The following is a 17178-nucleotide window of genomic DNA, read 5'->3' on the forward strand; positions in this document are numbered from 1 at the left end:
CAGAGGAGACTTTACTGATACCAGCAGTGGAGCAACCTTCAGGAAGACTTGTACTAATGCAGTGGTAGGACTTTCTATCCACTTCACAAGATATTATAATGAATACTCTCACTATATGGACACATCCTTATTGCCTTGCAGCCCATTAGCTCCGGCATCCTTAGGCACAGAAGGACTTTTAACACTCTACCTCCTACAGTAGAGTTAGACGTGATGCATACAAAGCCTGTATGTTGTGTCGGGAAGATTTGACGTGTAGCATCTTCCTTGCAACCTGTGTATGGTCTGACTCCTTGTAGCCTCTCATGTGAGTATGGCTTCATTGCCTGAAGCAACTTACAACTATTTCAGTATCCTAAAGTGGAGTGAGCTGGAAGATCTGTCCTGTGATGATTCGTACAGGCAAAGGAGCAGCAGAGTTTTCACCTGTAGAGACCTCTTCGTTTCACTGCAGATCATTTGAGAGGAGTGAAACTTTTAGTAGCTTGGTGCTGATCCTAATGTTCACAAAATGAAGAGCAAGAAGTTGGATGAAAGAACTTTTCAAATATTTTTCAACAAAAGAAGATACAGGTTTAGTTTAGGTCCTGTCTTACTTTCTAATCTTAAGTTGAAAACCAAAATTTGATGATCTGTGGCCTTTTTTTTTCCTTCTCCAGCACTTCTACATCTCATTTTCCTCCTTTAATCACTGAAAAAAAAATAAAGTGAATAGGAAGGGAATGATAGAAGGAAGGAATCCAAAAAAACCCAAATCTCCTTAAACTTTGAAAAAGAACATTTATTTTTGTTTCAGCTCATTGGTTTGATTTAATCAAAAAGTTGAACGATTTTCAAATTCTGAAATAAGGCTCTGTTTCCCTTTGTTCATTTCCAGAAAATATTTTTCTGCTTGTATTCTGCTCATCCATAAAAACATTTTAAACAGCAGGAGTCTACTTTAGGCCAGGACCTGGAAAAACCTTGCTCCTTCACTTCTTTGCAGTTTGCTAGTGCAGGAAAACTGAGCGCTGGTCTGAGTCGTACATTGGGAAATCCATTGCATTGCATTATCCCATAGCTCATGAGGAGGACCTCATGAGTTGGGTCTTTGTCACATAGGACACCTGAGAGTAGTTCAGAAATACAATGCCAGGTATTCGGGACCTCTCACCAGGAAGCTCAGTTTGTAGGGCAGCACCTCCTGTGTGTGGTCAGTAAAGTCACAGTGAGTATCCACAGAACCACTATGAGCCTTTGAGTAGCTTTTAAGGGTCCATGGGGGGTATCTGGGTGGCTGGCAGCGACTGGGTGCTATGAGCACTTGGCATGGCTGGTTGAAAGGGGTGTTGCTAACCTAGTCAAGGCTCTACAAATCTGGGGATAGTATCTGTGGACTTGAACACTCAGGGCCATGCCTCACCTTAGCAGTTGATTACTGGTTCTTGACAGCTTAGAAATAACCTTCCTAATAACCTAGGGAAAAAAGTGGCTTTTAAACTAAACTTCAACCAGTTTTAAGGGGTCTGTGAAATTTAGATGTTTGCTTATACAAAAAAAATACTGTGTTGATACAAATGAGGAATACTAACTTCCTTTCATGAAGTTTATTTTTGTCATTACTTTGAAGCTATTAAAAAATAAAGCGTCACATTGTGGTAAATACATTATAGTTAGTTTCCCCGCATTTTATTTTATTTCAGCTTGCTTTTGGAAATACTGCATTGAGCGCAAATAGTGTTTAACCTTCAAGTTGATGGGTCATGCTGAAGACTAATATACTGCAGCTGAGAAAGAAACCTTCAAACGTTGAAGAGTTTTCTATGTAAGTGGTTGAAGAGCAATTAATAATAGCGCCTGACCACATTTGTGTTGCATATAACAGGTGTTTAAAAAGGGACATGTTAAAAAATGTATTAGAATTACAATAACAGTGCTTTTTGTAGAAGAAACCCCACACAGCAGCCTACTTGTTTTATTGAGCATTTGGAAATCAGTAGCTCTATCTCCACAAACATGCCTTTAAATAACGAAACATGATGTCTGCCCTGGCATGGGATCAAGTACTACAAATCTGTGTTTAGATATTACATCTTATTGCATGTCAAGGCCACTCAGACAGCTGGTGATACTGTTATCACCACAACTTGCTTTCTCTCTCCCTTTATCTGATTTAATTTGTTCTCCAGTAAATTGATTCTAAAAAATCTTTCAATGGCCTTTTAAAAATAGAATAACTCAGATGTGGACAAAGGTATTTTCTTAAAATAATGTGTTTTAAGAAGGACCAGGCTGAGATACTCAAAATATGTAGAAAATATGGATTCATTTACTGTGGGATTGTGCGGACACTTCAGCTCACCCCATGCCAGGACAAATGAAGTTACTGCAGTTTTTTGATGGGCTGGGTCATTTCTATAACCTCTCTACCCACATCTCCTCCTTGTGTTGACAGAAACATGCAAACACCAACCGTAACATGCTGGCTTGGATAACATCATGTGTGCCCAACAATCCATTGTGGAGGGCTGGAGCACAAGTGAGAAGAGTAAGGAAACCACAGAACATTAGGCTTCAAAACTATCAGTAGCCACAAGCATTTAATCAAATATCCTTCCAAGCAATGTCAGATTTTAAGGAAAAATGAAACCACCTCTGTTTGCTGAGTGTTTGAGGGTTTTTTTCCCTTCACCTGACAGTAGTGGGAGTGCAGGCATGTGATTCTGATAGGAGAAGAGGACAGGGTGAGGGAGTTTAAATGAATGATCTGGAGGCAAAAAGAAGTTTCATGGTGTCTATAAACACGGGCATAACACAAAGCACCATGGTGCTTCAGGCAGATATGGCTTTTGCCCTTTTCCCTCAGTAAAGACGAATGGTGATGGGCTGCCAGTGAGCCCTGGCACACCAGCTCCCGAGCTGCAGCCAACCCTGGACATGGACACAGGTGCTGTGTTTGGGTTTGGAAAGATGGGAGGGCCATGCCATGGGGCAATTGTTACCGTGGGTCCAGGGAAAGGAAGCCAATATGGGTTGTTATGGAAGAAAAGGGTGATATTTATTCTAAATGGCACATATTTTACTCACCTTCCATGTCCCGTGGGCCACCTGCACCCAGTCAGCCACCCAGTCTGTGTGTGAGGTGGCAGGCCAGTGTCACTGGCTGTTGGGTCCTGGCACAGCTCTTGGGTTCTTCTCTCGTGACAACAAACTGTTTTCTGGATGTGCCTTTTGTACCTCTTAGGGATCTCTCAGGATCTTTAAGTCAAAGACAAAATTCCTGCTTCCCATTGTTCTGTTGTTTCCTGTATCAAGCTGTTTTATGGCTCCCCTCCCATTCCTCCTCAGCTCTTTATGTTGACTTGAGGCTTCAGTTTGTTCTTTGCCTTCTTACTATCAGGTCCTTTGAATGCATTTACTTCTACAATGCCCTGTAGCAATTAGCCTAATTCTTTTTTTGAACCTTTGCTGATATGTTTCTTCTTGTGCTTTCACGTGCATGTTTTCATTCATCTCCACCAACCTCAAGACTTGTGTTACAAATACTCTGACCTGTGCCAAAAAGCATTACTTTCACCAATGTCCAGTGCTGACGTGAGCCACACATTGCTACATGCTCTCATGGCCAGGGAATAGCTCAGGCTCTCTGTTCTTTAATGATGATAAATATCCGTAACTGTATATATGGTGAAAAGTGAGAGGACCAGGAGCAGGCTCAAGCGTCTGGATTGCTGCAAGAGCTGCCGAGCAGCGTGGGCAGTTCCTGGCTGCTTTGGATCATCCCAAGTGGTTCTCCCCAACACCAAACTGTTACGTAACTGGCCAGTCCCAAATCAGCATGGACATGGGACAGTTTGTGCTAGGTGGCTCAATGGTCAAGGATCGCACATGGCCCTTTGGGATTTATTCAGCAGTAATGGGCACAACCAGTAGGTATTGCTCCCAAGATCTGGCTGCAGGTCTGCAACAGGTGTGACTCCTCCAAAATCAAAGCTGGGTTATATTTTGCCTCTTATTTCTTAAAATCCAGGCCACTGTTGCAATGCATCTTACCAGGAAACCACCAAGGAAATAAAAGACAGAACACTGTTCAAATTACTTATGAATTTGTATACTTTCTATTTAAATTTGTAAGGCATATGAAAAGAGTATACAGATTTCATTTTCAATATATATTATTTATATATATATATATGTGTGTGTGTGTTTGAAAATACGAAGTAACAGTTAGTAACATGTAATGAGTGACTGCTCAGCTATCAACCCCAATATGAGAGTTCACAATTGAGAGTGCGAGAGGAAAGATATTGCGTCTGTTTTCTCTAAAGGCAAACTAAAACTGCACATTTAGCACGGCTTACAAATAATTGTGATGATAGCGCATTTGCATCAGAACTGTGTGGTGTGTAGACACCACAGACACAACTTATCTGACACTATTACTGTTAAGTAATGCTTTGTTAAAAATCAAGCGCATGTTTGACGTGAGTAAGGATGAATGACGTCTGCAACAGTCTTTTTGTGGATATAAGTGCTACAAAGGCTATTTTTAGCCATTTTCACATCTATTTTGTACGTACAGGCAAAATCCATCCGACGGAAACTTCCAGGTGACTCTATGACTAAAGCATTGTACCCTCTACTCCTATGTGCTTGCTGAGGGCCTGCTCAGCAGAAATCACCTGTGGACGTCACTTCATAGTCCCTGCATCTCTAATACTGCACTCCCTGGTGCCAGGCTGGAAGGTGTTTCTCACCAGCACCACCTGCCTTGAACACAGATTCACAAAAGGGTGGAGGGGTTCATCTAATTCATCCCCCGCCAAAGGCAGGAGGTAGGTCTGCATGGCTCCTTACAGATACCTGTTTCATCAGCTGGAAAGCTCTCAGCAATGAAGACTTAACAGCCTCTCTGGGAAAGCCAATATGTGGGAGCTCCACCAGGAAGAGGAAGTAGAGAGGGACTGTTTCTTTCTTAGAGCCTCTCCTCCTCTTTGCTTTCTAAAACCAAATGGGAGTCAAGATATTAAATCAGTCGCTGGGGACAGATGTTCACCCATTTCTTCTGTCTGTAGTGAAAACCAAGTCTCTCCTTCCTCCCTTGTCAAATATTTGTTATCAGATAGTCCACAGGCCAATGCCAGTCTGTGTTCCTCTCTTTGGGAGCACCAGGAGGGAAGTTTGATGGGTTATGTAGCCCTGAGAGAGGAGAAGGCAGGATTTTTCATTTATTTATTTATTTTTAATATCAAAGATGACTCATGCAATGTGAAAATTGTTCTTCATTGACCTGCACTGCAGGTCTCTAGCACAGAGTAGAGGGCTTCTAGGATGTCAGGTGTGGTCCTACCTACAGGCTGGGCTCTCTTCTGGGTTAAGCAGGGCACTGCATGAGCACCAGCTCCTGGCTTGTGGCCCTCTGCAGCTTGCAGAGAAGCAAACAGAAACCGTACCGGTAGCTGTGAAGTTTGGCAACAAGTGTGAAACAGAGATCAGAGGCAGCAATAATGACAGGTTAAGTGTGTGTTAGGGCTATTTCAAAATTTGGGAATTTAGCGTAAGTCACTAGTCTGTAACATTGCTATAATTGTGTGACCTACACTGTTTCCCTAACTTCAACAAGTGCGTTAATAGAGACTGATGCCTTTAACTTGCAATGCACAGCAGACATTCACGTGTGCATACATCTGTACAGACACACAAACATATACATACTTAATTTAAGAATGAGCAAATAATGCTATACAATCATTATAAAAGAAGGATTGGCCAATAGCAGAACTTAAAATTACACTGCAGGATGTAGACTGGCTTTTGTATTTTTCATCTTGGCTGGTGCCCATCTAAATCTCAGAAGCAAGAAAGAATGGAGGCATCTTCTGTTCACTTCATTCTCTTTGCAACATCCAAATATGCATACTCAATTTCTTGATCAGCAGGACAAGTGTTTGTAAATTCATCTCTTGCGTATGCATTGTTCAAGTATCTTGAAATTCCTGTCATTTCAGGTGGAAATTCAAAATTTCTATATTTTTTTGCAACAACCTTTTATTAAAAGAAAAAAAAAAGAAAAATATTACTACACACATGATCTTCAAAAAATCCCCAAATCTACTTCTTACACACATTTTTAGTATTTAATGTGTATGTTCTTATATGTTACATAGGGGGGAAGGAGAAGGAAAGACCAAAAAAAAAAAAAAAAAGAAGACACAGTATGAAGAAAGCTAGCTAACAAGCTAACTCACTTGAAAGGATTTATTTGGTATACATATTCTGCTAGAGCTATGCAGAGCTATGTGGACCAGCAGACCACACCTGGAAGAGATGCAGCTTAAAACAGCAAAGGAGCTAGCATAAACCAGAATTAACAGAATAATCTTACAGTAATAAACTGGCCCACACTTGGATACTTTCACTGAAACAGAAAGGAAAAACTTGAATTAAAACACTAAATTTCAAATGCCTAGAGAAAACAACTATTGGCTGATACCTAATCCCTCCCTGCTGGCCAGCAAGGATGGTGTGACGTCCATCCCCCATCATCTGTCAGACATTCACCTGACACAAGGTGACTGTCTCAGCATTGGCTCTGCTGACCTCTGCTACCTCTCGAGCATAGCTGAGCCTGAGCTTTGCGTAGGCGTGGGAAAGGGCTCATTCCTGTGCTGCTCTCTCTGTAATAGGTTCAACCAGGACATGTCCAGGGAAAGTTTTCACTTGTGGAGGTGTGAGAAAGCAATTCAATCCACTCTTTCTCTGACAAAATAGTAGTGGAAAGGGACATTTTCTGAAGTGACCTTGTTTGTTTGAAAACCAGATGAATTGGTTGGCTCCAGAGTAGCTCAGGCACATGCTGTGACAACACTCAGACATCTCAGTCACCTGCATGGTGAGGTGTGTGTGGATGCTCCACAGACCTGCAAGAAGAGGCTGGAAGCCTTGGCTGGAAGGCAGTGGGTGGTGGCTACCCTGCCAGCGTTATTGGTACTAGTGGCAATATTCAGAAAGGCAAGAGTTTTGGATTAAAGGAAGGAGAGACAGGCTCGAATTTCAGCTTTTGCTGGCTTCTTGAATTGGCATGGACAAAATAATTTAACCTTACTGGTTCATGGCACTTTGCATATGAAATGCAAATGAAAACACTTATCTAAAGCACTGAGTATAGCACTCATTTCATAATTGTGAGAGACTTAATGAGTGCAGCCACAGCCCAGATATGAAACCAGATATTCTAGCTCCAGAGTCATCAATTTGAGGATCTGCCTAGCTGTGCTGGAATGAAATGGCCTTGCATTAGCATTCAGTGTCCCTACATAGCTACTGTGTGGCCTCAGAATAGATAAAGGATTCCTCGGCCTTTTAGAAAAGGACTTAAGCTTCTGTGTTGCCCTTCTCTTCAGGAAGCTAAATAGCAAATGCAAACCTTGATTATATGGAGCTTTGGTAGGAGGTTGCAATCCGCTAAGGTGAGCTCATCTCCATCCAGGAATTTCCGGCTGGAAACGGTGATCTCCTCAGTGCTGTAAGCATCAATTTCATCAGGCAAAGGGCTATTTAAATAGTTGTCCAACTTCCTCAGAGCTTTAAGCAAAGATTTTTCCAAATCTAGGTTAAGACAATAAAAAGGTCATTCAAGCTTGTACCAAGGTCTCTCTGACACCAAGCAGAAAGGCGACTCCTGCATCCTGTCTCCTGGCACCAACCCAGCTCGCAGACACCCAGCCATGCCAACTCCTGCAATTCCTTTATCCCAAGCTTAAAACTTAATGCTGGGATAAGAGCTCTAAGTAGCTAAAGGGGGTTCTGAGAAAAAACAGTCTGGGACTGTGTTACCAGAAATGGCTCCTCAAACCCCCCTGTGGGGTGTGCTTTTGCAGAGTGACCTTTCAGCAGCGTGGCTGAGCACAGCACAGGAATGTGGGGTCACAGCAACAGGGGCTGGCAAGGGGTGGCTGAGGGTTTCATAGGCTGGTGGTGCCCAAGTGCCACTGTGGAGAGGGGAGGAAGGAACAGCAAGAGGGACAGGGCTTTAATGCATGGCGGTAGTGAGGATCTTGGCTTAAAAAGATGTGTCATGGGGGAATAGTCCTCAGTATTTACAGAAAATGGAGCAGAAAGGTAAGGTCTCAGTTCAAGGGGTCAGTGCTATTAGCAGAGCTGTGGTAAAGTGCAGTGTTAAGGGCCTGAGAGCTGAAGAAACGAGGAGCTGGAGTTGGTGCTCCCATGCTGACAGTGGTATCTGCATAAACTAACTTTGGGAATACGCAAATAAGAGAGTGAATAGGCACAGATTTTCACAGCGTTCATGCTCTGGAAAATGATTGTTTAACCTAAGGTGTAAAGGTGGTATCTCCAGCACAGTATGCTAGAATTGTACAGCTCTGATTTCTTCCAGTAACTACCAGGGCTGACGAAACGACTGCAGCACATACTTTCATTAGCGTCTTTTCTTGGGTTCTTTATGAACGCAGAGAATTTTGCAAACACATCATTTCCTGCAGAGTTAGACTCAGGATGGCTTGGTGCAAGTTTGGGATACCTAAGGAGTTAAAAGAAACAAAAAGAAGTTATACAACTAGCCTTTATTTTCATGTCCACTGATTATTTAATATACATTATTTACACTGCAGGGCCACAATATGTGGCCACAGAGGACTCTCAAAGGGAACCATGCTGAACTAAAAATCACTGAGCAAGTGCAACTTTAAACCATAGTTAAACCATATGGATGGGATCCTCTTCCTGAGGGAGTGGGAAATGACTGGGAATTATTTATCTTTATTTATTTATATTTACATCTCTTTATTATTATAAAGATACAAATCTTTAAGGCCCCTTCCAACCTAAACCATTCTATGATTCTACAACTCTTCATGCTGCAAATACTGCCCAAACAGCCCAGTATCTCTCCCAAGCTTCCTCCACTGGAGGTGAGGCTGCAATGGAGCATGGCTTCTGCCATGGGGAGCAGGTTGCCAGGGGCAGACAGGAAGGGAAAAGTGGAGGAGAGCAGCTCCTTGCTTGGTTTAAGTCAGGTTCGGCTGCTTGAGAAAGGAGCACTGTGAAGAGGACTGCTGTCCCAGGGGAGAGAAGGTGCATGAGTGGGGGACACGATGCTGCTGATGGTGGAACAGCAGGGTCTGGGGAGATGTGGGAAGAGCTGCTGGGTTGAGGGAGGACAAGTCTGAAAGCCAGACCCTGCTGTATGCTAAGATGGGCTCACCCAGCCACTCAAACTGAACCCCAGCACAGGCTTTCACTGCCCTTTTCTTCCAACTACCTGCTCCCAGTAAGTGTGATTATTTGTATAGTGTGAGGAGAGAAACCTCAAACAAACAGGAAAAGAGGTCAGGTTTCTGCACATGTTTGCTGCAGTGGGTTGGATTTCGTGCCTTGGGAATGACTGCGGTGGCACCGCAGTGAACTCAGGGCAAAGGCAAGGGCAGCGGGAGGAGTGCAGCCGGCATTTCAGGGACAGCCCAGGGACACCCCTTGCTTGGGGCCAGGCTTCAGCACTGTTTTATGCCACTCAAAGTTACCGCTCCCTGCAAGCTCCAAAGCAGCAGCCAGATCAGGTTCCCCCTGAGTATCCCACATGCAATTCTCACATGTGCAGCTCACTGAGGGCCTGACCCACCAAAACCAAGGGGGTTTGGTCACTGACCACCATCAAGGGTCGTGAGAGGCTAAAAGCAAGAGAAGCAGCCAGGCATACAGTACCGGGGCGGTGCTAGCTTCTCTTCCAAGAACTCCTCGATCTTATTGACATCGGTTTTCACTTCGCCGTCAAATGTCATGAAGGGAGGGTTTGTTCCCGGCGCGAGGTTTTGCAGGTCAGCAGGCTTTCTAAAGGGAGGAAAGAGATGGGGTTCATCACAGCAAGAACCACATTTGCAATTTCTACACTTAATCACAGTGGTCTGTTTCTCCTTTAAAGCAGCAGGGTGATCTGTGTCTTTATTTCAAAATAAAACTTAGCCAGCTGCCTCACACTGGTGGTATGCAAATTCACTAGCCCATATTTGAATGTGCTCTGAAATGCTTAAAAAAACCTCCAAAACTTCTGTGTGATGTTACAGAGACCCACTGCAAAACGGATTAAAATCTCAGCCTCTTCATATTAGTGAACTCTGAAGAGGAATCAGGCACCCAGACCATCAGTGTAGTGCCAAACCACAGTGTGCATTTCAAATCTATTTTGAAATAGATTTATGTCCCCTTTAAAATCACCATTTTGGAAAAGTTGTTCGGAAAATGCAACTCCAATTACAATCTCACCTTTTCAAATCCACGGTTGTGACATTAAATATGACACCTTTTAGCCACAGAATCATAAAGAGACGCTGAGAGAATGGGCAATTTCCAATACTTTCCCCATCACTACCAGCCTACAATTAAAAAAAAAAAAAAGTTATACATACTTCTGTGATGATAGCAAACCTTGATAGCAGATGCAGTAGGAAAGCAAAAAGCCCAGATCTGCTGCGAGCATGTATAGCATGTTACTCGTCTCTGCTAATACACATTTTCATGCAAAGTTTCTTTATATCCTTCTCCAAACATGCACATTTGCTGAAGAATCCTGTCATCTTGGAGACATACTTATTCATTAAAATGCATAATGAATATTGCCATAAGTTAGAAAACAAATTTGAAATCACAGCAGTCTTTCCAAAGGAAATAGTCTGCACCTCATTTGTCTAAGTGAACATAAGTCTACCTAAGTCACTGCAAGATTAAAACAAGTTTAAATCAGTTTATGATCACAGGAAACAAGCAGAGAGAGACTTACCAACATAAATTGAGATGTAATGTCTAAAGCACTTCAGGGAATAAATACAATAAATCAAATAATTAAGAGTTTAATACTGGACAACTGTGGGGGCCCCAGAGGAGGGAAGTTTGGCAGTAACCTTATTCCATCTGAACCCACCCGTCCCTGCAGTTTGCTGAACTGAGGACAAGCACAAGAGCCGCATTCCCCTGGCTAATCCCTTCTCGTTTATAGACCCAGGGCTCCTGCTTTTAAAATTTAACTGTGGCCTGTATGTATCCAAGTCATATAACCTCTCTTCCTCTGTGCCCTTGTGATGATCATCTTTTGGTTTTGGCTAAATGAATCACCAGGTGTAACTGTAAAGCACAAGAGGTGCAACTCACCAGATGTGTGGCCACAGAAGTGTTGCTCTCATGTACGTTACATTGCATTTTGTTAAGAGGCTTTGTTAAAATGAGATGAAGTCTTGTGCAGTTGCTATTGGTTAAGTTCGGCTTCATGTGACATTGTTGGAAGAGAACAGAGGTCTAATTTGTAAGCCACTCATATGATTCTCTTAAAGTGCAGTTTTAAAACTTTAGATTAAATGTAAGGGCGCAGAAGTAAAAAAAAACCCAGGTGTATTATTTACTTAGTTAATAGGTTAGCTCATTAAGGTTTGCAGACCTTATAACCAAACAACACACGTTAATGAAACCAGTTCTGCTTGCTCTTTTGCCTTCCTCAACACTATCAAATGAATCTCAAATGTAGTAAAAAGTTCTCAATAAACAAACATTGCCGCTGGATTCCTTTACAACACTCACCTTCACAAAGAGCTCTATGTCTGGAAATGAGCACCTGGTCTGGAGCAGGCAGGTATGTGCCATGGAGTTCAACAGACGCATGAGTAAGGACACTCCTGCAGCTTGATAAATTATCTTATTCTCTGCATCAACCTGAAGGATTCTCAGCTGATAACACTCTGCTGCTTTCTGCCTCTGGTCCTGCAACAACTACTGGCTTTCTTGGTAATGAAAACAGAATAGTCTATTGGCTCAAACACTGCCAGGGGATGAAAACTTTTAGAAATGCAAAAACAGCTGGACTGCTGTGTTGGAAAAGTCTTGTTTTGTAGGTGGCAAAAATGAAAGCTGGTCAAAAGCTACTATTGTATTTTTCCTCCTACTCAGAGCACTGCTTTCCAGTGCTGCACAGTTTACAGCAACAGGAAGACAGAAAACTACTGTGTATTTCTTAAGAACAAGACTACAAATGCTGCTAGCATGTTCTTAAAAACAACTAAGTACATGACACCACCATTTTGCCTCATCCTGCCTCTTATGTCATGTTTTACATAAAAGGAAAAAAAAGAGGTGAAGGTAGCAGCTAATAGTTGTTGCTGTGACCCCTCAGTACTAGTAATGGGTACCCCATGCTCTCTCCGTGCTACTCTGCACTGAGAGGAGAAGCAGCAGATAGAGGATGTAATTTCGGGGATGCCGTGTCTGGAGGAGGCAGGTAGGTACATCTGGCCATGGGCTGGCTACTGCTGGCTTCTCTCCAGCTACCCGTCATTCTCTGCAACAGCCACATCCCAGCCCACTGCCCTCACACAAGCAGTGCTGCCAACAGCCAGATATTGACCCCAGATGGGCTCTCAGCGACACCGAGGGGATAGCAGCCCAACCTGGCACCAACATGTGCTTTGGTGTCTTAAACAGTTTATTACACAGGAATTTAAGCCATCAACCTAAGTCAGTGAAGAAATAATCTTACAGTAACAGATTGTTATGGTCTGGGGAAAGAAAGAACAAGTGTCCAGAAAAAACAGCTCCTACAACTAATTTGATATTTTCATTCAGACTCAGAGACAGGCAGATCTTTGGGAGTTAGTCAAAAGCCTCAGCTGCTGAGGTCCTACAGTAAAGGAGGCGGCAGTCATTCAGGCAAGACAATTGGGAAGCTGGTGAACCACATCGAGCCTTAGGAAGTTGAAAGCCATTTAGTCCCCAGGGGCCTGAGCTCTGGGTGATAGGTGAAGGGAGGACAAACCTCCAGACTTGTCATGCCAGGGTTGGTGGTGAATACCTCCAGGTTTCCTTTAGTTCTGCAGAGCTGGAGGCAAATTGCAGTAGCCCACACACGATCACAAGCAGTTAGTTATTAAACTTTTCCCTACCATAACAATCACCAGCAGTCTGAAGTGACTGACTGCAAGACCTTGAACACCAAATTTGATTCAGACTTTGACATAGTTTGACCTGGCAGCTCAAAGACCTGAGCCTGTTACATTGCCTGTAACCTTTGCTGGAAGTCCAGAACTTGGATATTTTTGCCTGCTGTGGAAACCAGGGTGAATATAGCTAGCTAAAAATGCCTTCAGATACATCAACTTGCATTTTGGCTTACAGGAGATGACTCTGTTCTCCTAATTCAGCTCATCTAATCTGAGGAGCTACAATTCCTACTGGACATAAAAACTTCAGTGACACATGCCAAAGTTGTTTGTTCACGTTTCCAAACAGAAGGTCTGCCATGATGACACAGCCACTCAAAAATCACGAGCTGGGACACTGGAATAGCTTTACAGTTGTGTATCAAGCAACATGACAATAGCTGAAGTATGGCATCATCATACAATAATGTACTCTCCAACAAAGCAAGGGTGGCCTTTTTACAGAAGTGAGGCTAGTGTGTCAACATCTTACCTTGCAGGGACACCATGCAAGAGAACCAGAAAATACCCTCCTGTCCCATACTAATAACCCCAGGAAGTTAAAGCAGCTGGGGGCATTACAGCCTGGGAGCAAACTCCCTGTTTTTCTCCACAACACTGCTCAGGGATGTGTAACTTTGAGCTGTGCTTGGTACACGCGCAGCATTTAACTGCATTTCCTCACTGTTTTGCTTAATGATGATCCAGGGTGAAATCTTAACTCTGGTGAAGTCAGCTAGAGTCTCTTGCTGTTGATTCAATGGAGAACTGTGTTTCCAGACTGGTTATAACCTTAATAACCAGGCAAATGCTGCTGTAATTGTAGGTAGTGCTGCAAGTTGGCCTCCACCTGCAATTGTTGTGACATTCCTTGAACATCCAGATCTTGTGGGTGAAGTGGGCCAAATCCCCAAAACACAAAGCTGGTTTTTAGGCTCTTCTGCTGCTTAAATAGATGGGTAACCAGTCCCTTGAATAAGTGGCAATTACGTTTTAATTGTGATTGGCCAGGAGGTTAATATGCTTTTTATAGCAATACTGGGATTTAATGAGTTCATTAATCAAACAATTAAGACAACCATTGCTGCAGAAGAGAAAAATGTCAGTGCATAGAAGCTTTTCTTCAGAGCCTTCAGAGCCTCAGGCAGCCATCATATAGTGTGACAGTACTGACTTATGACAGCTCTCCATAATCATGTGCCATTACTTAATGGGATTATTAGCCTACTCTCCCCGTTTTCATTCATTTTCCTCTGTTCCACACTCTCTTCAGTCTTTTTTTGTTGTTGTTGTTCTGGGTCTTACTCAAAGATGCTGGGAAAGGGAAAAGCTCTCCACACCCTTCTTTCCACTACTGCGTAAGCTCACAGGTAGGAGCACCACCATGCCTTAGGCTAATTTCGCTAGGCAGCAAAACCTTATGCACAGATATTAAAGAAGGTCCCAAAAGAACTATACTCAAGTTTCTCGAGCTGCTGCTACCACCTTGATTCAGTAGCTCTGCTTTTCTGAGTGGCCTTGAAGATGTCACTTGCCTCCACATCCTCATCCATAGCAAGAGGATAATTATAGTGACTTTACTTAGGAGTCACAGGCTCTATGTCATTCTTAAGCCACTAGTTTGGCCCTCCCTGAGCTGGAGTTGCTCTGCCCCTGGAGCTGTTTTAAGAATCTGTTTTGAAACTGTTTCTATCCAAACACTTTGGGAACCATGTTTTTGATGGCTCTTCTGTTGTCCTCAAATGTTATGTGCCTTCAAAATTGTGATGAGTGGAATTTGTTTTTCCTGGACTTTCTGTTTTCTTCTGAAGGTTAAACATGGAAGAAACAGTGCAGAAGGAACAGAGAAGACTTTTTTAATTTGTTTTCATATAATTATATAATCCCTTTGAAGCTACAATACAAAGGAGAACAAGGAGCATAACTTTTTTTTCCAAAAGCTGAACTCCAGTTCCATTTTCTTTCTTTGACATGAGGGAATAAGCTACCTCCTTTCCCATATTTATGCTGGCTAAAAGGCAGGTTTATCCAGCAAATGGAGCAGAACCACTGCCTACTGGGAGACAACAAACAGTCCAACTGGGACCAGCATCATGGATCTGCCCTGCCTGTTCTGCTGAGGTGGCTTTCTCAGGCTAAACTGGAACTTTTCTCCAAGTTGTCTTATTCAATCCTGAGCTATCAGGTACTTTTCATGTGCTTTTCCTTCTCATACCACACCAACAACTCCTCTCTCCTTTTTCACAACACATTTGAGCTCCTGTCAAAGAACAGGAACCACAGCAGTTGGCTCAAAACTACAAGGAGTTCACAAGTTCGGGCTGTCTGTGGGAAGCAACTTTAAGGCTGGGTGCAACTTTCAAGACCAGCAGCTATTTTGCTTTTAATTCCTTCTACAGACTTATTTGTTCTGCACTGGCATGGATTAATTGAGCCCACTGCATTTCTAGCACCAACTCTTGCTGCTGTGGTAGATGGCTCTGCTTCCTGCCCTGCTGCTCTGCTGGGAACCGCCATTGAACATGGCCACATGAAGGCCAAGGAGAAAGAAGCTCCCAGTACCTCCCCTCTTCTCCTCACCCCTGAGAGGATATCAGACTGCCCTCTGGTTTACCAGAAGTGCCCAAACCATCTCTTTAAGTGCATTTTTTTTAAAAATCACAGGCAGAAAGACAGAGGCAAGGAGTATGGCTGCACTCCCATACTCCCATAAGTGCAAAGACCTCCTTCAGTCTTGGCAATAGGTTCTGAGAACCACATGGGTTTGACTGCAGCTACAGTAGAAAATGCCTATTTTCTAGACATAATTATGTTCTATTAGTGTGCTGTGACAGATATATTGTTTTAATTTTAAAAAATAAAGCATCTCCTAGAAGATACAAAGTACGTTTTACATTCTTGATGCCTGCTACAGTATTCATGTGAACTCCTATAGTATTGCAACACTGAAAAAAGGCAAAATTGGTAATATTATTTCTGTTATGAATGCAATAAAAAGATGGTTACAAGTCATTTTGCAGCACTGAAGGCAACTATAATGCACTTAATAACATATGATATTCTGTATTAGGCACAGAGGCACCAAAGGCACGTCATTTGGGTCAGATCATGTTCAAATCGAAGCTTTTTCCAAGGAAGTGACAGATTACTGGGAATTTTCTGTAAGCACTGTGTTCATTTTGTGGCTTAGGGCTAGGGCGCAAACACCTAAACGCTGAATTTTAGAGAACTCTTTTGATGCCACCTACTGGGCTTGAAATGGAAATCCTGACTTTTGCTCTTGGAGTGATGAGCTGTGGCAGCATCAGACTTTAGCACATCTCATCACAAGAGGCTCTGCCTCAGAGCCGTGTCTGCAGCAAGATGCCTTGTTTTTTACTAATGGCACTCCTGAGAGTACTTGAGATGCTGAAATTGTACTTCCAGGCTAAGTTTTAAGATAAAGTATCTGTAAGTTTAAATACATTTTAATGGGCAAAGTAAAAATTTTGCCACTTATTATTCAAATACTTTTAAACAGTCGTGTAGCTCTGCCTGTCCACTAACATCCAACGCTTAGAACAGGTGTCTACAGCTGCTGATTAATTTCTCAGCCAAATAGCAGAAATATTAATATTTAACATTTGGCTAGTAGTTGAGATTCATGCACATGAATTGTATTTTTGGTACCTGCCAAAGTACTGCTGCTGTGTACGATATCCTCAATAGTGAAGTTCAATGAGAAAGCTGTGTTAAACAGAAATTGGACATTTCTTAGGTAAAAAAAAATAAATATTCTTCCCTTTCTCTCTTTTTTAAGACCAAAACAAGCACCTTGAAATTGAAATTGTGCCATATGGATTTCTGTTTTAAAAAGAAATGTATCTGATTTTGTATTTAGAAATATTGCTAACACGTATCTTTTATCTTGAACAGTATTACAGGGTTCAGAGAACACCAAACATAGTTAAAGGATTACAACTTTGAACACACAAGTTGAATAACACAGTTTTTGTCCTAAACCCTAATTAGGCTTTGAGGTTAAGGAGGCAACAGCAAATGTAACTACGAGCATTCTGATAAAAATAGTTTCTTTCTCTTTTTAAGGTGCTATAACAAAAAAGCATGCAGGGGGAAGAGGGAGCAAATATACTAAAATGTTTTTATTAAAATGTTTTTTCTAAAGACTGAAGGGGTGTTTCAACTTTCACCATCCTCTCCTATGATGTCACTTGTAAGGCCA

At 42.4% G+C, this 17178-nt stretch overlaps 1 protein-coding gene across 1 annotated transcript; it reads right to left on the reverse strand.

Moving 5' to 3' along the window:
* Positions 1 to 5598: 5598 nt before the first annotated feature.
* Positions 5599 to 13824, reverse strand: LOC104546221 (chloride intracellular channel protein 6-like). Its single transcript, XM_010191556.1, has 7 exons — positions 13801 to 13824; positions 11566 to 11577; positions 10261 to 10370; positions 9703 to 9828; positions 8415 to 8521; positions 7406 to 7587; positions 5599 to 6024 (listed from the first exon to the last, which is right to left on the reverse strand). Exons 1-7 carry the CDS (start codon positions 13822 to 13824, stop codon positions 5863 to 5865), a joined length of 723 nt encoding a protein of 240 aa, XP_010189858.1. The 3' UTR covers positions 5599 to 5862.
* Positions 13825 to 17178: the final 3354 nt, after the last annotated feature.

This window comes from Mesitornis unicolor, unplaced genomic scaffold, assembly GCF_000695765.1.
Source record: "Mesitornis unicolor isolate BGI_N332 unplaced genomic scaffold, ASM69576v1 scaffold35449, whole genome shotgun sequence".
NCBI lineage: Eukaryota > Metazoa > Chordata > Aves > Mesitornithiformes > Mesitornithidae > Mesitornis > Mesitornis unicolor.

Bases quoted from the DNA above. Each gene is read 5' to 3' on its own strand.
- LOC104546221 (XM_010191556.1), bottom strand. From the start codon at position 13,824: ATGTCACAACAATTGCAGGTGGAG. The intron at 8,522-9,702 runs GTACTGTATGCC...TTAACTCCTTAG, and splicing joins GAGAAGCTAGCACCGCCCCG to GTATCCCAAACTTGCACCAA. The intron at 7,588-8,414 runs GTATGTGCTGCA...GTCTTAACCTAG, and splicing joins AAGAAAAGACGCTAATGAAA to ATTTGGAAAAATCTTTGCTT.